We start from the raw sequence: 22,352 nt of genomic DNA, 5'->3' as shown, positions 1-22,352 counted from the left end.
AGGAGACTCTGTAACAGGAGGCTGAGCGGGAAGAGGCAGGTCTCCCGGGTTATAGCTGACCCCTCCAGTCCCTGCCACGTCTCTCTGCTACAGGGTCCCCTGTGGCTACTCCCTGGGAGCTGGGGTTATAGAGGAAGATGTAGCTTTGGTCATTTCTGGGCATTGGTGAGAGGGTGGGTCTGAGCAGGAGCTTGTGGGAGAGAGGACTCGGGGTCCTTAGAGTAAGGCTGAAGTTGTCCTAGGACCCCCCCCCCCACTGCCGAGCCTAAGTTAGGGTGCCTCAGCCCCCAGGGGAGAGAGGCGGGGAGGCCAGGCCCTAAAGTCTGTCTGTCGGGCCAACAGGTGTGCCCCGAGCAAGTGCACGTCCTTCACCATCAGCAGCTCCCCGAGGATCTTGTTGAACCTCTCCCACCTGGTCCCCGCGGTAACCAACAAGGAGGGGGCCAGCACCCGGCTGCTTCTGTGTGAGCCCATGGATGTGCTGGTGATGGTGAAGTTCCCCAGCTCTGACATCAGCAAGGAGGACAAGGTAGGCCCGGGAGCGAGGCAGGGGTTGGGGGAGGGGGCAGCTAACGCCACGGGGTCTCCCTCCTCACAGCAGGCGTTGCCCGAGTCTGTGAAAAGTTGGGCGCCAAGTGTTTTGCATGTCTGATCTTCTTCGAGGCTCACAACAAACCTGTGAGCTGGGCACCCCAGGACCCCATTGTACGGATAAAGAGACCGGGGCCCTGAGAGGCAGTGCCCTGCCCAAGCCGGTAACCAGCAGAACCGGGATTCAAGCTCAGACAGGCCTGTTTCCGTGTGTGCTTCTGACCACCACGCTGGGCCAGCGTCCAAACCGGCTGCTTTTAAAAATCTGCCTTAAAAGGTTTCGGCAGCAGAACGCCCATGCGCTTTTTGGCTAAGGCTAGTCTCTCCGGAGGCGGAGATTCTAATGAAAACTAAGAGCTAATGCGATGCTATGTGCTAGGTATCTTTCCCCCATTTCCATCCGAGGAAACAGAGGCACAGAGGGACCTATCTGACCTTCAGTGGCGTACCTAGAGTGGGGGGGGGGGGGGGGCTGGTCCTGGATTCAAGCCAAGTCTGTGCTCTCTCTCCTGGGCAAGTGTCTCTCTAACGGGGCACCTGTGGCAGGTGGGTTGACGTCCACCTGGTAGGACAGGCCCTGAGGCTCATCTGCGTGAGGCTCTGGTGGTGGTTCCTGGAGGGAGCTGGTCCCTCGTGCAGAGTAATTAGAAGCGCCAGGGACTCTAACGCTCAACACCTGAGCCACAGCCCCCACCAATTAAGTCAACCTCGGGGTAGCTCACGGCTCTCCAGGTGGCTCCACTGAGATGCTGAGGGTGAGAGGCACATGAGGCACGTTCAGGGCTCGCCGCCTACCAGCAGAGCCTGCTGGCGTGGCCCGCTGGGAGGGTTCGGCTGGGATGGCAGGTGGGTGGTACATACCCATGCGACACTGTGCCCTGGGCAGACAGTTCCCGAGGGGCAGGGAGTACAATTAGACGAGCATTCGAGTCTCCCAGGAGAGAACTGAGGCTGTGATGTGTCCCCACGGAGCCCAGGTGGCTGGGAGGCATTCTCTGCCCAGGGCTCAGCCTCCAGCGCTGTCAGAAGGGGCGGCGGCATGAGAAGCTTGACCGTGGAGGACACGAGCTCCCACTGAGGAGGTCACGGGCATGTAGGTGTGGCTGAGCTCATGTCTGGTTCTCAGGTTCGTGGTGAAGCCTGGTCAAGGCCAGTGGCTGAAGGGCGGGCCTCTGTCTGCAGGAAAGACTGAGTTCCAACTCCAGTCCCCGCCCTGGTGTCCCACTTCCTTCTGAGCGAGTGGCTTAACCTACAGGAGGCCCCACTGCCCGCCTCATGGGGTGACAGGTGAACCCCAGGAGGGAGGTAGAGTGAGGAGGATGTCGTTTTAAATATATTTTATTGATTTTTTTTACAGAGAGGGAGATGGATAGAGAGTTAGAAGCATCGATGAGAGAGAAACATTGATCAGCTGCCTCCTGCACACTCCCTACTGGGGATGTGCCCGCAACCAAGGTACATGCCCTTGACCGGAATCGAACCTGGGACCCTTCAGTCCGCAGGCCGACGCTCTATCCGCTGAGCCAAACCGGTTAGGGCAGGGAGAATGTTGTTTTAAAGCGTGACCTCCAGAGCCAGTGGCCTGGATCTTCAGTCCTGTGTGACCCCCCTTCTTGGATGAAGGTCAAGGGCAAGTCCTGGGTCCCTCTGCCCTCGGGGTAGAGCCCACCTGGAGGGGTGGTTAGAAGGCCCGAGCGTGCAAGTCCTTGGAGTGGTCACGGCATGTTGAACGGGTTGCTCTTCACCTACTGAGTTCCAGCACAGTAGGCCTGTCCCGCTCACAGCCAGAGGTCAGATGTGAGGCCAAGGTCAAGGGGCTGGATCGGGTGCGTGGCCCAGGCCCCGCTCCTGCCTTCAGTGCTCCCACGGGTTCTGGATGCTGTCTCCACAGGTTTCGGTCTCGTACTATCAGCCAGATGTGAAGGTCCCGGTGGCCACCGCTGAGCTCTTCCTCACTGGCATCGGTGAGTGGGGTTCCCACCCCTGGAGAGGAGGGGTGGGGGCGGCAGAGGCCAGGGAAGGGGCTGTCCCAGGAATGAGATGCCTTCCATGGGCCCTCGATGGGTGCACACGACATGCCCACGCGCACTCCCTCCTCGAGCTCAGCCACTTCTCTCCACCCCCCTCACTGTGACCTAAGTCTCAGGACGGACGCAGTCTGTCCCCGTGTTCCTGTCATCGACCCACCTACCCGTGTCTGGTGCCAACACTCACCGCCTCTGGCACAACGGATGAAGTGTCCGGTTCAAAGTTAACTTGATCACACCAGACCCTTTCCCCGCTCGCTCCTATCGAAGAACATTCCTTCCTAATTCTTAACTGATGTAGGCAGCCACCACCTCTCCCCTCTTCTGGGTCAGTCCAGCACAAGCTATAATGGCTATTCTCTTAAAGATAAGCTGTACCGTTTAGTCTCTTCAATCCAATTCTACAGGTGTCCCCCCCCCCCAAAATGTATGTACACACTTTGAGTAATGATAAAGGCAATGTTTATTAAAAATATTTTTCATTTTCAAAATTGAGCTATCAGCTGTTAAAGTGTATGTACATTTGGGGGGACACCCTCTATATTATATTCAAACTCACTCTCCACCTCTCTGCTCCTGTGGAGCCATCTCTGCATCCTCAACTTCTCCCTCCCTCTCGAACCTCCCCCAATCAGACACCCCTCACACATGCACTGCCCTTATTGAGGATCCTAACTTTTACTCCACTGAGGCCAGTGGTCGCCTCGATCTTCCTCTCCCTTGAACTCTGTCAGCGTTTAATACAACTGGTTATCTTTGTTTTGTTTTTTAAAATTAAATCTTTATTGTTCAGATTATTACATTGGTTCCTCTTTTTGCCCACCATAACTCCCCTCCACCCAGTTCCCACCCACCCTCTGCCCTCACTCCCCACCCACTGTCCTCATCCATAGGTGCACGGTTATTGTCCAATCTCTTCCCGCACCCCCCACACCCCTTTCCCCCCCAAGAATAGTCCATTCCCTTTCTATGTCCCTGATTCTATTATAATCACCAGTTCATTCTGTACATCAGATTATTTATTCACTTGATTCTTAGATTCACTTGTTGATGTGTATTTGTTGTTCATAATTTGTATCTTTACCTTTTTCTTCTTCTTCCTCTTCTTAAAGGATACCTTTCAGCATTTCATATAATACTGGTTTGGTGGTGATGAACTCCTTTAGCTTTTCCTTATCTGTGAAGCTCTTAATCTGACCTTCAATTCTGAATGATGGCTTTGCTGGGTAAAGTAATCTTGGTTGTAGGTTCTTGGTATTCATCACTTTGAATATTTCTTGCCACTCCCTTCTGGCCTGCAAAGTTTCTGTTGAGAAATCAGCTGACAGTCATATGGGTATTCCCTTGTAGGTAATTGATTTTCTTTCTCTTGCTGCTTTTAGGATTCTCTCTTTGTCTTTTGCTCTTGGCGTTTTAATTATGATGTGTCTTGGTGTGGTCCTCTTTGGATTCCTTTTGTTTGGGGTTCTATGCGCTTCCTGGACTTGAAAGTCTATTTCTTTCACCAGGTAGGGGAAGTTTTCTGTCATTATTTCTTCAAATAGGTTTTCAATATCTTGCTCTCTCTCATCTTCTGGCACCCCTATAATTCGAATGTTGGTACGCTTGAAGCTGTCCCAGAGGCTCCTTACACTATCTTCGTATTTTTGGATTCTTTTTTCATTTTGCTTTTCCTGTTGGGTGTTTTTTGCTTCTTCGTATTTCAAATCTTTGACTTGAATCTTGCGATCCTCTGGTCTGCTGTTGGGAGTCTGTATAATCTTTATTTCAGTCAGTGAATGCTTAATTTCTAGTTGGTCCTTTATCACAACATCAAGGGTCTCACCAGATTTCTTGAGGATCTCACTACATTTATTGGCGGTTTCTAGAAAATTCTTGAAAAACCTAAAAAGTGTGGTTTTGAACTCTATATCCAGCAGTTTGCTTTCCTCCAATTCTGTCATTTGTGTCCTGTTTCTTTGTCTCTGCATTTTTTATGCTTCGCTGTGTCGATAGAGTGGCTTTCTGTGCTAAGTGTCCCAGTTACCTGAGGTAGACACTCTTGGTGCACCCCCTTGTGGGCTTTGTGCACAGTCTTGTTGTAATTAAGCCTTGATTGTTGTAGGTAAAACTGGGAGGATTTGACCTCCAGGCCAATTGGCTGTGAGAATCAGCTGTGTCTAAGGCGGGAGATCTTCTGTGCTGAAGACACCCTTATGGGGCTAGGCTTGCTTCAGTGGAGCTTTGGTGCTCACTGAGTCTGCCCCCTGAGTGTGTCCCTTATAGATCTGAGGAGTTGTAATTGGGAAAGTCCCACTCTGACCACTGAGTACACTGGTTCTTGGATCTAAGGAGGTGCTAATCTAGCCTCTGCCTGCGGCTACCCAGCAGAAGCCAGCTGTAAAGCAATGCAAGTTGCCCTGGGGCCTTGGGGCAGCTGCAGTTTGTTAAGTTATTTTCAGATTACAAAGGGCCAGGCCTTTCACATGCAAAAGCCTCCTTGCACAGCTTGGGGGGCGGGGGGGAGGCGGGGTCCCAGGGAATCAACAGGGCGTGCGGAGCTAGCAGTATGGCTGCTCTCAGTCCTGCCTTCAGAGGTCCTGGCTATCGCTGCAAGTGCCTCAGAGAAAAAGCTGCCCTCGAGGTCCGACCGATGCCAGACAGTCCCCTTTCTCCCGTATGAGCCTGGGTCCCCAGAGACTCACCCAGAACTGGAGCTCAGAGCCTGAGACTCCCTCCTGATTGAAAAAGACAATCGTGTCCTCAGCTGCCAGCTTTCTCTGCATGCACCTCCGCACCTTTGTATTTTACTTCGGCACTGCACCTCCTCTGAATCTCGGTATGCTTTTCTCTTCTAGTTGTAGAAATTCCACTCAGCCAGCGTTCCTGTGGTTCTGGATGATGTCCATTATGTCTTTTAGTTGTATTTTTGAAGTGGTTGTGCGAGGCAGCAATCTCCGGTGTTTACCTATGCCACCATCTTGGTTTCTCCCAACTGGTTATCTTTGGATGTTCCCTTTGAAACACTCCAGGGACCCTGCCCTCAGTTTCCCTGCTACTAGCGGCTGTTCCTTCTCCGATGCTTTGCTGGATCCTCCTGGAGCCCTGCAGTGCCTCGGGGCTCGGGCAGCTTGTCACATGGCTCTACAGTCAGACAACTCCCCAAACTCTAGTTGAGCGTCTCCCATAAACTTGGCTTGGCTATCTGCTGACCCAGCACAACTTCTTGAGTGTCTAACCAACACTGTGAACGTAGTATATCCCAAACTGGACAGATCTCTCTACCCCAAGCACCTATTTTAAATTCCCTTCCTCATCACCGTAGATAGTCAATCCTTTAGGCCAGTGGTCGGCAAACTCAGTCAACAGAGCCAAATATCAACAGTACAACGATTGACATTTCTTTTGAGAGCCACATTTTTTAAACTATATAGGTAGGTACATTGTTATTAAGTTAATTAGGGTACTCCTAAGGCTTAGGAAGAGCCACACTCAAGGGGCCGAAGAGCCGCATGTGGCTTGCGAGCCGCAGTTTGCCGACCACGGCTTTAGGCTGATCCGACCAAGCACCTTGGTGCCACCCTTATTCTCCTTGTGGCCTGTGTTGATCCGAGAATCTTGTGCTAAACCTTAAGTTTAGCTGGAATCCAGCTACTCGCCACGTGCAATGCCCTCAGCCTGGTCTGAGCCGCTGTCCTCTCTTGCCTGTGTCACTGTGCAGGCCCCCCAGTGGGGTTCCCTGCTCCGTCCTTGCCATTTGGCAGGTCCAGTCTTAGCTCAGCCCCCCGAGCAGCTCACCTGTGGCAGGATATCAGCTGTCTCCCTGGATCTGAGCCCCCCACTGCTTCCATGGCCTTGGAAGAAAGCCAGTGTCTCCCTCCTCCCCTCCCCCCTGCGCCCCCCCTTACCGTTACCCACAGAGCTAGCCCACAGGACCTCTAACCTGCACCCTATCTCTCTTCCTCTCGCTCACTCTGCCCTGGCACGTGTGTGTCTTTGACCCTTGACCTTGCCACCTTGCACTTCCTATGCGATTTGCTTTTCCTCCCGATATTAACACGGATCGCTTTCTGGCCTCCTTCGGGGCTCTGGTCACATTTCCACTTGGAAGATTTCTCTGATCATTTAAAACAGACAACCCGCTCCATCCCCTTCCTCCTTCCCATGGCACTTTTACCATCGGACAGATATGTGTTGCTTATGTCTTCTCCCCCTTCCGCTTGTGGGTGTGCACACACAGCTTTACACTTGAAGGAGAAAGGGCCCGTCTGGCATGCAGCTGTGGCCCTAGAACCTAGAAGGGTCCCTGGTTCCTGGCTGGCATCGGGGCCTAAGCTCAGTGCCCGGTGCACAGGGCAGCCAACGTCCGTTCCCATGGCCCTGACATTCCGGTTGGGAAACAGCATGTCGGATGCCAAAAGCTGCGACTGGAAAAGCCGTACGGTGGTCGCTTAGTGGTGGGGAGGGGGAGAACGTGAACCGTAGATGGCAGGAAGGGCCTCTACGGTGATACCTGGGCGGAGCCCGGGTCCTTAAGCGCTAAAGGGGCTTGCGGTGGCCAGGTATTGAGCCCTTCCGATGTCTTAGAGCGCCAGGAGCCTTCCAGAAGGCTGGGGAGGCGAGCCTTCCAGGTAGGGGTCCCCTGGGGATCGGTCACCAGGCACGCAGTGGCATCGTGACCACAGTGGACTTGTTTCGAGTTCCCAAGAGGCTGGGGGAGACATGGAACTACTTGGGCCTTTCTAGGCTTCCTCACAAGAAGCGGGGAACTTTCTCTGCTAAACCGAGCGCACCCCAAAGGCCCTGCTGCCGGCCTTGGGCAGCCCCGGGGGCTTAGCCACGGCTCTGAGGCTGCACCCAGCAGTCCAAGGCCGACCTTTCCCTCCCGTTGCAGAGGTCTCCCTGGACGTGGACATTTACCGCAGCGGGCAAGTGCAGGTGGCGAGTGACAAATGGGCTAAGGTGAGGCAGCGGGGGCGGGTGCAGACCGGGGCCCCGGAGCCGGACCCAGCAGCAACCTTGCTATGTGACCTTCCTCATGTCTGTCGAAGTGCTGCAACATAGATCGGAGCTGATAAAGCCCATTTCTAGCTTTTCACAAAACAAGAACGCCTGGCAACACTGGGTTGACATCCACGCCTGGTGGTGTAGCCAGCAAGAGCAGGGGGTTAGCGGTCCCCATCAGATGGGACGCGTCTCCTCCACTGGTCCTCAGTCCCCACTTCCCCTGACCCCAGGCAGAAAGCTGGTGGCCCATCCCTGGACAGTGTTCCCTTGCTCTTGGTCCACGGACCTCGGGCTGTAAGACACTTGAGCTGGCAGATTCTGACCTAGAGGTTCCCATCACCCTGAAGAACAACTTGGCTCTGCCCCCGATGAGGGGGGAGGGGGGAGGCATCTGGGAAGCAGAGGATTCACCTGACATCTTCCTGAGCCAACATTCCTATCGTCTTTGCAGAAAAACTGGGCCTGGGGCCCCAGTGGCTGGGGAGCCATCCTGCTGGTGAACTGCACCCCGGATGGCAAGGCCCAGGACGGAGACAAGACCAAGGTGTTCTTGCCTGAGGGTAAGAAAGAACCACCCCGACCAGGGATGCTGCCACCTTCCCTCCTGGGGCTCTCTGCCTTGCCCCAGCTTCATGGCCCCGCCCCTCAGCCAACCCAGATTCCAGGCCCAGGTCCCTGATCCGGGCCAATCAAGTCTCTTATCAATGGCTTGAAGCTTGTAAGTAGGAAGGAGGAGGCCCCACGGCCCAATGGGGAGAGCATGGGCTCTGATGTCCTGTAACACACAGTTACTTCCTGGCTAGGAACTTGAGCATGTTGACGTCCCTGACCTTGTTTTGCCATCTGTAAAATGGGCGTGACACCGATGCCTTAACAGTGGTCCTCAACCTTCCGGCCCTTTAAATACAGGTCCTCATGTTGTGACCCAACCATAAAATTATTTTTGTTGCTACTTCAGAACTGTAATGTTGCTACTGTTATGAATCGTAATGGAAATATCTGATATGCAGGATAGTCTTAGGAGACCCCTGTGAAAGGGTCATTTGACCGCCAAAGGGGTCGCGACCCACAGGTTGAGAACCGCTGAGTTACAAGGTGGACTAGAAGACTAAATGAAGACTCAAAGGGGCATGTAAGACTCTTCTAAAAGCCCTCTGAGTCCGGGGCAGGAACCCTGACAGTCTCAGGCAAAAGCAGTCTCGGTCTGGTCCCAAGGTGGGGTCGGGACCTAGGTTCTAGGTCTTAGCCGTTTACACCAAGGCTGGAGGGGAACCCCTCGCTGAGCTGACCACGCCAGGCCTCGTTCTAGGTGCCTGTGGACTGCCCCATGGGGTCAGGGCTATCCTCGCTCAAAGTGGGCCCAAGGATCGCAAGCTTCCTGTGGCCTCCCGGGGAGCGAGACGTAACACAGGCCTGGGCGGCCTGGGCCAGCACAGGGGGTGGAGGTCCCAGCACTCCAATACACAAGCCCCGGTCCCCGAAGTGCTGGCCTCCAGACACCCCGAACCTGGCCTTGTCTCTTGCCCAGAAATAAACAATCTGTCCCCGATGATGCTAAGCGTCCAGGGGCCCACCTGCTTCTTAAAGACTTGCCGGCTGGTTCTCTACACCTCCAAGGAAGAGGCCAAGAAGGCGAGAGTCTATCGGCCCCAAGGTGAGTGCTTTGTACCAGCTCTGCCTCCTCCCTCACCTCCAGGTGAGCTGTGGCTACACCCCCCACGCCGCAGGGTCCGCTCAGACCCTGTGCAGGGGAACCTGCTGGGGTCCTAGAGGCGCAGGCCAGGGTCTGTTGTGGCCAGACCTGTATGCCTAGGATTGTCTGGCTGCCACAGCCACTGAACTGTCTACACACGTGGGTAAGGCCTTGCACCCCGGGGCCTCTCTCCCCAGTGTGGGTGCCTGTCCTGCAGGGTTTTCCTGTCTGGAGGAGGCGACATGCACAATAGCTAGAACGAGAGTGATTGCCTATGCAGATTAGGTAACGGCTCCTCCCCGTTTCTCCTGCCAGAGGAACGGCCTGCATTTCGGACATTTCTGAACCAGGACCCCACTAGATTGGGCTCCAGAATGCAGAGGCCAGGAAGCCGGGGGCAGCGATGCTGGCATGTCCGTCTCGGGCACCACATCGCACATTGCCACCTTCAGCCCTTATCAATCTGGCAGGCAGGCGGCCTGCCCCTGTTCTAGAAAGTGGATCCATGTTTAGCTTCAGCCGGGCCTTTGTTGAACCTGTGGTTTATAATGGACCAGCCTGCCCTAGCTGGTTTGGCTCAGTGGGTAGAGCGTCAGCCTGCGGACTGAAAGGTCCTGGGTTTGATTCCAGTCAAGGGCACATGCCCGGATTGCAGGTTCAATCCCCAGTAGGGGGGGTGCAAGAGGCAGTCGATCAATGATTCTCTCTCATCATTGATGTTTCTCTCTCTCCCTCTCCCTTCCTCTCTGAAATCAATAAAAAACTATCTACACTAATAAAAGAGAAACATGGTAATTAGCGTACGACCGCTACCCTTTTCATTGGCTAATCAGTGAGTATATGCAAATTAACTGACAACCAAGATGGCGGCTAATTTGCATATGTCGGCTCCAAGCCACAGACTGAGGCTTTAGGCCTGGGTAAGGGAGGAGCCAGCCAGCGATCATTGAGCCAGCGATGGTTGATGGCGGCGGAGGTGGGGAACCAGGGCGGAGCCGGCGGCGGCGGCGGTGGGAGCTGGGGGTGCCCGGGCCCAGGCCTAAAACCTCGGCCTGAGGCTTTAGGCCTGGGTCAGGGAGGAGCCAGCCAGGGATCGTTGATGGCTGCGGTGGCGGGGACCTGGGGGTGCCCTGGCCCAGGCCTAATGCCTCGGCCAGAGGCTTTAGGCCTGGGCCGGGGAGGAGCTAGCCAGTGATCCTTGATGGTGGTGGTGGCCGGAACCGGGGCGCAGCCAGCCAGCGATCCTTGATGGCCACGGTGGCTTGCAGCTGAGGGTGCCCTGGCCCAGGGCTAATGACTCGCCAGAGGCGTTAGGCCTGGGCAGGGGCCAAACCAGCAATTGGTGTGAACTACAGAGGAAACACTTTTCTGACTGCTGATTGGTTAAGCTCCCTGTATGCCACTGGTAATATTCTTAGTAACTTGGGTAATAAGAGTCCAAAAAGTGATCTAGGGTTTTTTTTTACCACACTCCTGGAGAAAAAAATGAAGGTCTGCTGCTGGAGGGTTAAGAAATGTCATATCCTGTCCTAGCCAGTTTGGCTCAGTGGATAATGCCTCGGCCTGCCCAATGCAGATTCTGGGTTTAATTCTGACCAAGGGCATGTACCTAGGTTGCAGGTTCCTCCCTGGCTCCAGGGAGGAACCAATTAAAGTGTTCCTCTCACTTTGATGTTTCTCTCTGTCTTTCCCTTTCTCTTCCACATTCTCTAAAAATCAATGGAAACATATCCCCAGGTGAGGATAAAGAAAGAAAGAAATGTCATATCCTATGAAAGACACTTCTTGAAAATGCCTAAAGAAAGTTGTCATTTTTTCATGGTAAAAGGACTGGAGTCCGTGTTGATGAAAACACCTTGGTGGCTGCGGTGACTGGCAGTGGCTGCAGCAGCGGGGTGATGGGGCTGGCGCCTTCCCCTGATCAGCCCGGTCGCCTCCCACAAAGGGAGGCCAGACTGTGGCTTAGGCCCGCTCCCCAAGGGGAGCAGGGAGCAGGTAGTAGGACATCCCCTAGGGCTCCCAGTATGTGATAGGGGGCAAGCTGGGCTGAGAGAACCCCCTCCCCAGTGCACAAATTTTTGTGCACCGGGCCCCTAGTATATATATAAAAGATATAATGGACAAGCCTGTGTCCAGCGTGGGAACAGGGCCAGCTTGTGAGGCGAGGGCCCGAAGGGCCTTCTAGGTAAGATGACCATGTCGTGCTTGGGTCATAGGCTTCCTGCCACTTCTTCTCCCTCCTTATCCGGATATGGGTATGATAATCATAGCACCTGCCTCTCGGGGGTGAGGAGGCCAATGAGCCGGTGAGCCTTCCCCACAGTTCCTGGCACATAGTAAGTCCGCAATGAAACCTTAGCTTTGTTTTAAAACCAGCAACTGGGTCAGAAGGTCACGTGCAGAAGAACTGAGAGGGCTGGTAAGGGGCTTGTAGCAGGTGAACTTGGGACCCTCTCGCCCCTGCTACATAGCGAAGCATCTTAGGGGGGAGCAGCTATGGGGAGCCCAGGGCCCTGGAGTGGCTGAAGGTGCTGGGTCTGCAGCAACTCTAGGGGCGGCCAGCTGTGACCCAGTCTATGAAGCTGGGAACGCCCTTCCCTTGCCCCCTGCACAGTCACACAGTTGGAACCCCTGCAGTGAATCCAAAGGGCTGTGCCTCCGGGCTGGGGAGCTGTGGGGGTCCTGGTGGAACTCGCCTTGTTCAGTCTGACGCCTCGAGGCCTGGTTCGGGGCCAGCAGAGAAGCCTCTGGAAGACTAGAAGCAGGAGGCCCCAGGAGCATGCCCAGCTGGCCCAGCTTCTACCCGGCCAGCGGCAGCAGAAGCGAGCTGTGAGGGAGGAGCCGGGACCCTGGGCCAGCAGGTGAGGTGACAGCTGGTCTGTCCATCCTCTCCCTCCTCGCAGACCACTCGGACACCTTCACCTTCGACTTGGTGCTGGGGCCTGGCTGCCACACCTACACCTTTCCCCCCCTGGAGAGCTCCCTGAAGGAGACCTTCTACGTGGAAGCCACGGAGTTCCCATCCGCCAGCTTCTCCGGCCTGATTTCCTACTCGGTCGCCCTGGTGGAAGAGTCTGAAAACACGGTAAGTCCCCGAGGAGGCCACCACCTTTGCAGCAGGGACTGTGTGGGGAGGGGCAGTGTCCGCTGCGGGGAGAGGGCAGAAGGCGTGGGGGGTGGAGCTGGAGTCTCCTGCCCTCTTGGAGGAAAGACAGCACAGGTGAGTGCCTGCAGGTGGCCGCACTGAGCAGCTGGAGGCCGGGGGCGGGAGATGTGGACCCAGGTCACCAATAGGACCCTGTCTCCTATAGCAGTTAATTCCAGAGACCCTGATGCACAAGGACATGGTCGTGTTCAGGGTGGCTCCTTGCATCTTCACCCCGAGCACCCAGATGCCTCTAGAGATCTACCTGTGCAGGTGAGAACCCCTCTGGCTGCCTGTGCCAGGCCACTTCCTCCCCAGCACCCCCTTTTATCTGTCTGTGGGCGGTTGAGTAGAGGACTAGACTTCTCCCCAGGAAAGTGAAGTCCTTCCCTTTGAGCTGCCTGGTCCCCGAGGGTCCTCAAAGGGGTCTGAGCACTTACAGTGCGAGGGATGGAGCAGTGAGCGGTCCCTCCCAGGTGCTAGGGGAGGCCGACAAGTAAACGGCATTACTTCAGGGAGCACTGAGCGCCCTACCGCGAGGTAAGAGGAAGGAATGGCAAGGATGAGAGTGTTCTGGGGACAGCAAGGAGGCCTGCAGAGCTGGGAGAAGGCAGGGGACAGGAGGATGGAGGGAAGGAGGGGGACTAGGTCAAGGCCAGCAGGGCCCCGCGGCCCCTGTGTATCGGGGCATGGCCTTGGGGCTGTAACAGACCCCAAGTACAATGATTTAAAGTCCGCCAGTGCTGAGGGCCTTTCTAGGTTGACACCTGGGGAAGCGCCCATGGTGACTGGTCTGTTTTCGGGGCTTCAGTTGTGGGGAAGCAGGAACACAGAACCAGGTCTCCCAGGGTTGGAGGTTTGCCAGGCAAATAAGCCCAGGTGGGTGGTGGGCCAGGGTATCATTATGACGCATCCTAGACTCGGAGCGGGGAGGAAGGAAGGTGAAGGGACAGAGTGATGGGAACAAGAGCAGTCCAGGGCCAGAGGTCCCCGTGAGGTCAAGCCTCTGGCCTGGTGACTGGACAGGGCGAGCAGGGGAGAGGGCGTGGATGGGACTGGACATTAGATCAAGATCTCGGGCTAGAAGGCTGAGGTAGGGTCGGTAATGAGATCTGTCAAGGACCCAGAGAGGCCACGATGGCCCGGAGGCAGCAACGCGTGGCGAGGAGGACCACAGCCTCCGCCAGGCCCGTGGGGCATAAAGGAAAAATAGCTCTTCCGAGGGGGGCTGCTGGGGAGCAGGGTCCACAGAGGAACGGCAGGTTTCAGAATGAGAACGGAAAAGACAGGAGCTCGAGGAGTGTTGCTGATAACACATGACAGACTCCAGCTCTTCCATCTTTGTCTTTTGTACCTGAAGACACGTTGTTCAGCCCTGGCCAGTGTTTCTCAGTGGTTAGAGCATTTTCCCACACACTAAAGAGTCTTGGGTTCTATTCCTGGCCTCAGATGTAGAACCAGGTCACCAACCAATCAGTGTGCCTCTCTCACATCAATGTTTCTCTCTCTCCCCCCTCCCCTCCCTTTCACTTTTTCTCTAAAAAAGCAATGGAAAAAAACATCATGTGAGGATTAACAAAAGAAAATGAAAAAGACATGTTGTTCACTCACAGGAGGCATCAGCTGAAACCCTGGTCTTCTGGGAGTCCCCATAGTGGTGGGATTCAGGCACGGCTTGATCCAGCTTAGCCACGGATGGCTGTGACACTGGGGCTACCCGTCCTTACCCAGCACACATCCTCAAGGCCGCCCTAGACCTCGTCAGGCTGATCAGCTCCTGTAGCCTCGTAGACCCCAGAAACGGCGTTTTTGGAACAATAACATAGAATGGGGATGCAAGTTTTATACCCAGAACCAAGCTAGAACCCCCGTTCTGACACTTTCCGATAGTGTGACCTTGCTGGCATTCAACTCGGGATCTGTTTATAAAACGGGCGATCTTCTTAATCTCAAAGATCATTGTTTATCTCCATAGGAACAAACATACATTGTGGACAGGATAACTGTGCTAAGATCCTAGGATTTAAGGCCCACCCCCTGCTACCCGTACAAACATGACAACCTCATTGGCCATCTCAAGGGGACACTTCGCTTCTTGACTTCTCGGGGTGGAAATACAGCCCCCTGGGGAGAGGAGTCGGCCCTCTGGGTAGGCTCAGGCAGGAGAGCCTGGGGCGGCTCCCCAGCTGCCTGAGGCAGGGGTGGAAGGTAATGTGGATGTGGCTGCGGATGAGGACAGAGCCTAGGCCACCAGAGCGGGAACAGATGCTAACAGTTCTGGACCAGACCCCGCCATGAGCTGGGCCCAGTGCTCTGAGCTACCAGCCCGTGTCCCTACGCTTGGGGGACAGCACTCTCCATATCTCGCGGGCAGGGACATAATCTCTCCTGACCGCAAGGAGGTGCCCCCTTCCCTGGGACAGCAAGGTATTGCCCACGGGGGAGCCCCAAGGCCTTCCCAGCGCCTGCTTCTCTCCCCCGGCAGAGAGCTGCAGGTGCAAGGTTTTGTGAAGACGGTGACCGAGCTCAGCGAGAAGAGTAAGAGCCAGGTGGCGTCTGTCTACGAGGACCCCAACCGCCTGGGCAGGTGGCTCCAGGTAACGCCCCACCTGGGGAGACCTGTCGGTGGGGGGAGGGCAGGGGAGATTCCGACTGTAGCCCACACAACGGGCATCTCAGGCTTCTGGTCAACCTTCCCAGCGAAGCTCAGCCTAACTAGAGGTGCCTCTGCTTTTAGGACTTCAGTGGATGGAGGCTCAGGTGAAATGACTTAGCCCATGTCATAGCCCCTAAGGAACGGAGCTTAGAGTCTACCTCCTATTTCAGTGCACGTGGTCAGGACCACGGAACACCCTAGGCCAGTGATGGCGAACCTTTTGAGCTCGGCGTGTCAGCATTTTGAAAAACCCTAACTTAACTCTGGTGCCGTGTCACATATAGAAATTTTTTGATATTTGCAACCATAGTAAAACAAAGATTTATATTTTTGATATTTATTTTATATATTTAAATGCCATTTAACAAAGAAAAATCAACCAAAAAAATGAGTTCGCGTGTCACCTGTGACACGTGTGTCATAGGTTCGCCACCACTGCCCTAGGCAGCTGAAGGGTCCGGCACCTTCAGCTACAGGTGGGCCAAGCTGGCGCATTGCTCCAGGGTCCAGCCGATCTGAGAGCAGGAAGTCCCCTGGTGCTCCATCCTCTACAAATAGCTGAGTGATTGCCACATGCTGGGCACCATTCTAAGTGTTAGAGATAAAATAGAAGGGACCACCCTGCCCCTGCTCTAGCAAAGACACCGAACTCCAGTGCTATAAATGCAAGAAATGAGGTGATGTCGTGAGTTACTAGACCAAGCGAGGTGGTCAGGGTGGAAAGCCTTCAATCTCGGGAAACCCGGAGCTGGCCAGGCAAAGATTGGGTTGGAAGCAGGAGCCCTCTGGGCAGAGGACAGCTGCCTGCAGGTCGTAATGTGGGCTGCACTACGAAAAGGGGCTGGGCGGGCCAGGTCAGAGTGCAGAGGTCACAGGCCAGGTAGGTGCTGGGTCGTATGTCGGGGTCCTCTTCAGCCAACGGTAGGAAGAGAAGCGAATCCAGAGCAAGGTGGGATGACATTGAGGGACGCATCAGGGTGTGAATGTTCCGGTCTCGGTTCGAGAAGACCCCTCCGGCTGAGCGAGAACAGGTCTGGGGAAGGGGCAGGAATGGGAGAGAAGCTGCTGGAGGGCCTGGCGTAGCTTAGTGGGGAGGTCACGTGGCTTCCCCACATGGCCTCAGGGATGCGTCCACGCTGAATGGGTTTTAGACATAAAGCCGAGCGAGGCTTGTTCCTAGGTTGGTGCAGACGGTGAGACTCCAGGTGACGCCCATCTTAAACCTGATGGCTGGGAGAATGGGTCAGGACAAAACCCCAAGAAGGGGCCATTGCAGAGCTGAAGTGTTGTTTTTTTAATGTTTTTATTGACTTCAGAGAGGAAGGGAGAGGAAGAGATAGAAACATCAATGGTGAGAGAGAATCATTGATTGGCTACCTCCTGCACATCCCACACTGGGGATCCAGCTGGCATGTGCCCTGACCTGGAATCAAACCCAGGACCTCCTGGTTCATAGGACAATGCTCAACCACTGAGCATGCCAGCCGGGCCTGAGCTGAGTTTTGAGGGCTCAGCAGGAGTTGGCAGGAAGAAGGGGTTCTTATTGCCCCTTTCCCCCTGGAGGTGGCCCGGGTACAGGGAGCACTGTGCCAGGCGAGCCGGTCCCAGGCCGGAAAGCAGCTGATGGAGCGAGAAGACATCCCACTTGTTTTCCTGTCCCTCCAGGACGAGATGGCCTTCTGCTACACCCAGGCGCCCTACAAGACCATCTCCTTGGTCCTCGACACCCCCCGGGTCTCCAACCTCGAAGAATTCCCCATGAAATACTCCCTGGTGTGGGGCTCGGTTTGGCTGGTCTGAACTCGGTCCCACCTCTCAGGCCTGCTGCCTGCCCAGAAACGATGGGGTGCCAGGGGAGAGGGCCCAGGTGGCCTCGGGGGGCAGGGGTGTGGGGGTCTACCCGAGAGACTGGATTAGGGGTCAGACTGCGGCTTAAAGCCCACCCCTCCTAACACCCCTGCCCCGGCTGGGTCTCCTTCCAGAGCCCGGGGATTGGCTACGTGACCCGACCCACCGAGGACGGTAAGGTGATCACTATGGATTCCATTGGGAACCTGATGGTGTCCCCACCCGTCGAGGTCAAAGGGAAAGAGTACCCTCTCGGCAGGATCCTCATTGGCGGCAGCTTTTACCCCAGGTGAGGGAAGAGGTCAGGTGGCGGCTCGATGCCTTCAAACTAAAGGAAGGGACCCTGGTGGTTCACCTGGCTCTGTCTGACCCCCACGTGACTCAGCCAGTCACCTAACCCTTATCCTCTCACGTGAGGATTGTGAGCCTGCCAATCTCAGGAGACTAACAGGAGGAAAAGCAGACAAATGACTCATTGAGTGGGGGTCCCGGGTTCAAATTGCAGCCTGCTAAGCTCGGCTGGCCTGTGACCCCACAGGATGGCCTACTGACTCCACAAGACGGGCCTCCAGGTGGCCGCCCTCCAAGCTAGACTTCTTGGTGGCCGTTCATCCAAAGCCAGGAAACGCTGTGTCCCAGGGTCTAGTCTTGGTTCTAGACTCTCTTGGCTCAGTCCCGAGTTGGGCCAGAGTGAGGGATTCTTAATCGCCACCCCTCCCCCTATGGGCCAGTCGCTCGAGCCCCAGGGTTAGAACAGCCGGTTCCCTGAAGGCAGCCTGGCATGTGCGAGCAGTTGGCAGCCCACGTGGGCCACGCGGGCTCAGAGGCTGTGCCTTCCTCCTCCCTTTAGCAAGGAGGCCCGGGACATGAGAAAGGACCTCCGGGACTTCCTCTACGCCCAGCAAGTCCAGGCCCCGGTGGAGCTCTACTCAGACTGGCTGATGATCGGCCACATGGACCAGTTCATGTGCTTCGTCCCCACGCAGGTCAAGGGTGAGGGCGACAAGGTCTGTGCCGGGACTGCACGGGTGGGGGGGGGGGGGAAGGCCGGGGGAGCTTCCACCTGCTTTTGGAGACCCTTGGAAGCTTCTGGAGGGGACGCTGGCCTCTGACCCTCGTTCTGTCTCCCAGGGCTTCCGGCTGCTCCTGGCCAGCCCCCGCTCCTGCTACCAACTCTTCCAGGAGAAACAGGAGGAGGGCTATGGGGACATGGCCCTGTTCGAGGAAGTGCGGGAGGACCAGCTCCTTTCTAACGGTAAGGCGACAAGCCGGCCCTTCTTCCCCAGACGTCCTTTCTGGAGAGTCATTTTACTTTGTCTTTCCTGGTAGAGAAGTTCCCAGGGAAGCATGAAAGCATCGCGTGGACTGTGTTAGAACATCCTACTCCAGTGCAGGGCTATTCTGGCGGGCGGTACAGGGACGGCACAGGCAGATCCGGAAGTTCTGGGACGTCTGAGGCTGCTAGGATGAGGAGGGGACTCGATCAGCAGGCGGATGGCTCAGGGTGGGGGTGGGAGGAGACGGATCAGATGCTGACTGCAGTCTCCGGAACTATTCAGGGATTGTCAGGTTAAGTACCTGGGCACTGGGACTTCAGGGGTCTCCTGGCCGCCCCTAAGGAAGACATAAGCGGACCAGCAGGGATGGTGTGGCTGGGGCCGGGGCAGGCCTGTTCTAAACGTGTGGGGGCCCGGGATGGGGTGGGGCGCTGGGAGTTCTAGACCAGCAGTCCCCAACTGGTGGAGGTCTGACAGGTTGGCAACTGCTGCCCTAGACCCTTGCGATGCCTGAGGGCCCCCTGGGTGCCTGTTAGAAATGCAGAATTTCGGCCCCGCTCTACACCTCAATTTGGGGGAGGGGCCCAGGAATCTCACCCTCCTAGAAGGTGACCCTTGCAGAGCATGAGCCGCATATCACACACCACACGCTGAACGCTGGTACCCCAACTGAAGTTCCTGAAGATGAGGCACTGGAGGAGCAAAGTTAAATAACTTGGTCAAGGGTCAAGGTCCCAGGTAGAAGGTGGCCCGGTTGTACGGGCCACAGAAAGCACGGAGGTGCCCAGGTACAAGGTGCATGGGGCTGAAGTCACCTGCTAACCTGTCTTAGGCTGCCTCCCCCAAAGCAGGGACTCCCCATCCGACCAGGGACAGAGTGGCCGGTGGCAGTAAAAGTCCTGCCTGGGTTTTCATGGACCCAGGTGTGACCTTTGACCTCGGCGGGTCCCTGGAGACTAGCCAGGCCAACCACACTAGTCACTGGCCCAGGAATACACCCCGTTGGCTGTGCTCAGGGCTTGAGTCTCCCCAGCCCTGGACAGCGTTGCCTGCCCCCTGGCCTACAGGCCCACCTGCCTTCTCCTTCCTCCAGGGAGGGAGGCCACTACCATCAATCAGCTTCTGGATGATGACGACATGAGGAAGCAGAACGACTATGTGGAGGTAGGAGCCGGGAGTCAAGGATGTGAGGGACCTGCTCCAGAAAGTGGGGGAGGCACTGGCGATCTAGACAGGCTCCTAATTGAGCAACTACTAGAGCCCAAGCATCATGCATAGCTATGTTTCTGTAATCCTCGAAGTCACCCTGTGAAGTCAAACCCATCTTGTGTATGACGGCTCAGCGTAAGGTCACGGGCCTAAGCTGATGAGTTGGGTACTGGGTTTGAACCCACAGGACTGCCAAGTTCATGCTGCATCCACTGTTACTCAGTGTCTGACCAGAAAACGGTGCTGTAGCTCGGCGCCTCCGGGCAGAGGCCCCCCTGCCCTGACTTCCCTAAGAGGCTGAGTACCAGAGGCTTAGGAACAGACCAGGGCCTTCTCAATGCTCGGGCCCATCAGCTCGCTGTTCAGAATCACCCAGCACCTCGGATCTCTGGAAATGAGGACTGTGGGCTGCGAGAAGCATTGGGGGGCGGGGAGGGGGAGTTCCCAGGAGAGATTACCTAGCTTCTGGAAGAAGGGCAGAGTTGCCCGGGGTCACATGGTCAGCACAAAACTGCTTTGGCCCACTGGGACTTCATGGCTCCTGACAAAGGCGTATTCAGAGCCACGGTGCACTGGTGCCCTGACCTTTGCCAAAACAGGGAGGGAAGGCTTCCTGGCACAGCAGGGGGGGTGCCGGCCGGGTATGGGGTCAGAACAGCCCTGGACAGTGTCCTGGGTAGTGTCCAGGAGCCCTGCGTCAGACCAGGGAGATGCTCAGGTGTTGGGCAGCACCAGGTCTGAGCTGGGCAGTGCCCGTGTGGGGACCACTGCTCCCGTCCTTCCTAAGGCCCCTCAGCTTCCTGCCCTTGCCCAGGTCCCCCACCCTGGCCAGGCCTGAGGGCCAAAGGGGACCATGCTACAGAATCAGGACTAGTAGCTGCCTCAGGGTGACAGGCTCTGAGATCCTGGCCTCCCAAGATCAGGCCTTGACTCCCACACACAGCAGCGAGTGATGGAAAGGTGGGAGCTACTTGAGGCCACTCCCTCCATGTGGTGAGCTCACTCCCCTCCCGGCCCACCCACCCGCCCGCAGAAGTGCATTAACCTGAACCGAGACATCCTGAAGCGGGAGCTGGGCCTGCTGGAGAGGGACATCATCCACATCCCACAGCTCTTCTGCTTGGAGCAGCTGAGCAACGTGCCCGCCACAGAGCAGACGGAGAAACTCTACGCCAGGCCCTACTTCCCCAACCTGGTGAGGCATGGGGTGGGCTGGCTGCCCCCCTGGGTGGGGGTGGGGGGCTGTTCAGCCAATTGGCTGGTCCCCTGACATACATGGTGCTGAGAGAAGGTGGAGGGAGGACCCGCCCCCCCCTCACCCCTATGGGAGCAGTGAGTGGGGCCCAGGCTGGGTGACTTGCCAAGCAGTGACCATGGGCTTGGCTCTGGGCTCATCCCCAACCTTAGGGTAGTCACTACACAGCCACCTTACCAGGATGCTGTGCTACCACCAAACTCGAAGGGGCCAGGCAGCTGCTGGCTGAGACAGGAGGGCGGGTGGCCAGCTCCCGAGATGGGTTCTTCCTGCCAACATAGCCTGTGATCAGGGCAGCATCTGGAACGGGAAGTGTCCACTCCAGGGAGCACTGCTCCTATGTAGACTAGGAGTTGAAGTTGGGGGTGTGCGTGTACATGAGCCCCTGCTGGGCCAAGCCTAGGGCACCCCTGGCCTAGACCTGGCCTTTCTCATACAACGGCAACCCGCCATGTGGACACTGTGCATCCTTTCTCAGACGTGTGGGCTGATTAATTCCTTTAACACTTGCCTCTCCTCTGAGACCCAGGGACACACGGGGACCTGTTAATTTGATAAGACCCATGTGGCCCTCTGGGCATGACACAGGAGCCGTTCTAGACCTCGGGAGTAGGTGCAGGCCGTGGGAGTTGCTCTAAGGCCGTGGTCGGCAAACTGTGGTTCGAGAGCCATATGCGGCTCTTTGGCCTATTGAGTGTGGCTCTTCCTAAGCCTTAGGAGTACCCTAATTAAGTTAATAACAATGTACCTACCTATATAGTTTAAGTTTAAAAAATTTGGCTCTCAAAAGAAATGTCAATCGTTGTACTGTTGATATTTGGCTCTGTTGACTGATGAGTTTGCCGACCACTGCTCTAAGGGGAAAGATGCTAGCGTTGAGATGTAACAAATGGACAGTCCAGGAGAGGGAGGCAAGACCGACGCAGACAGGACTGAAGGCCAGAATAACAGATCAGGGACGGGAACCAGGGAAGTTGGCGAAGCCAGACTTTGGCCAGGCAGGGTTTTGGGCGGGGCCGTGGGAGGCTCAGGCAGAAGTGAGCTGGACCTGCCATTGACTGGCGATGTCTGCATGAACGCAGGCCTGGAGAAGGGCCGGGTATGTGCCTGCTATTGCTGGTCTAGTCAGCCCGCGGCAGCCGGGTGTTCCCTTGCATTGAACCCAGTGGCGCCTTCTTCCATGGCGCCAGCCCACCCAGGCCTTGCCCATCCTGTCTGACAGCTGCAGATGATTGTGATGGGCAAGCACCTGGGCATCCCCAAGCCTTTTGGGCCCCAGATCAAGGGCACCTGCTGCCTGGAAAAGAGGATCTGCCAGTTGCTGGAGCCTCTGGGCTTCAAATGCACCTTCATCAACGACTTTGACTGCTACATGACCGAGATCGGAGACTTCTGTGCCTGCGCCAACGTCCGCCGCGTGCCCTTTGCCTATAAATGGTGGAAAATGATGCCTTAGACCCGGCCTAGTGCTGCCAGCCCTGCCTGCCCCTCTATGGGGGGGGGGGGGGGGGAGAAGGGGGAGCCTGGAGAGTTGAGAAACCCCCTTCTTATCCTGTTCCCCATCCCTCAGAATCCAGTGGGGCGGCAAATGCTTTGGGTAGAGAGGGGAACTCTTCAGCTGAGAAGTGGTTACTAGCTGCCCATTAAAGTTCTAGTTCTGAGTGC

General features: G+C 56.1%; 1 protein-coding gene across 1 annotated transcript in view; it reads left to right on the top strand.

Moving 5' to 3' along the window:
• PADI6 (peptidyl arginine deiminase 6) overlaps positions 1-22,143 on the top strand; it is a 24,399-nt gene extending 2,256 nt beyond the window's left edge. The window contains exons 2-17 of the mRNA XM_006103946.1: positions 94-165; positions 343-529; positions 2,483-2,555; positions 7,492-7,559; positions 8,056-8,164; positions 9,133-9,258; positions 12,201-12,382; positions 12,612-12,715; positions 14,928-15,039; positions 16,764-16,871; positions 17,081-17,235; positions 17,797-17,953; positions 18,078-18,201; positions 19,317-19,387; positions 20,466-20,627; positions 21,910-22,143. Of these exons, the coding sequence (XP_006104008.1) occupies positions 94-165; positions 343-529; positions 2,483-2,555; positions 7,492-7,559; positions 8,056-8,164; positions 9,133-9,258; positions 12,201-12,382; positions 12,612-12,715; positions 14,928-15,039; positions 16,764-16,871; positions 17,081-17,235; positions 17,797-17,953; positions 18,078-18,201; positions 19,317-19,387; positions 20,466-20,627; positions 21,910-22,143 (2,044 nt within the window). The remainder of the gene's footprint in view (positions 1-93; positions 166-342; positions 530-2,482; positions 2,556-7,491; positions 7,560-8,055; positions 8,165-9,132; positions 9,259-12,200; positions 12,383-12,611; positions 12,716-14,927; positions 15,040-16,763; positions 16,872-17,080; positions 17,236-17,796; positions 17,954-18,077; positions 18,202-19,316; positions 19,388-20,465; positions 20,628-21,909) is intronic.
• Positions 22,144-22,352: the final 209 nt, after the last annotated feature.

The sequence above is a fragment of the Myotis lucifugus genome, unplaced genomic scaffold, assembly GCF_000147115.1.
Source record: "Myotis lucifugus unplaced genomic scaffold, Myoluc2.0 scaffold_523, whole genome shotgun sequence".
In the NCBI taxonomy this organism is placed as follows: domain Eukaryota; kingdom Metazoa; phylum Chordata; class Mammalia; order Chiroptera; family Vespertilionidae; genus Myotis; species Myotis lucifugus.
The sequence above is the reverse complement of the archived record's forward strand: the minus strand, read 5'-3'. Positions and strand labels throughout refer to the sequence as shown.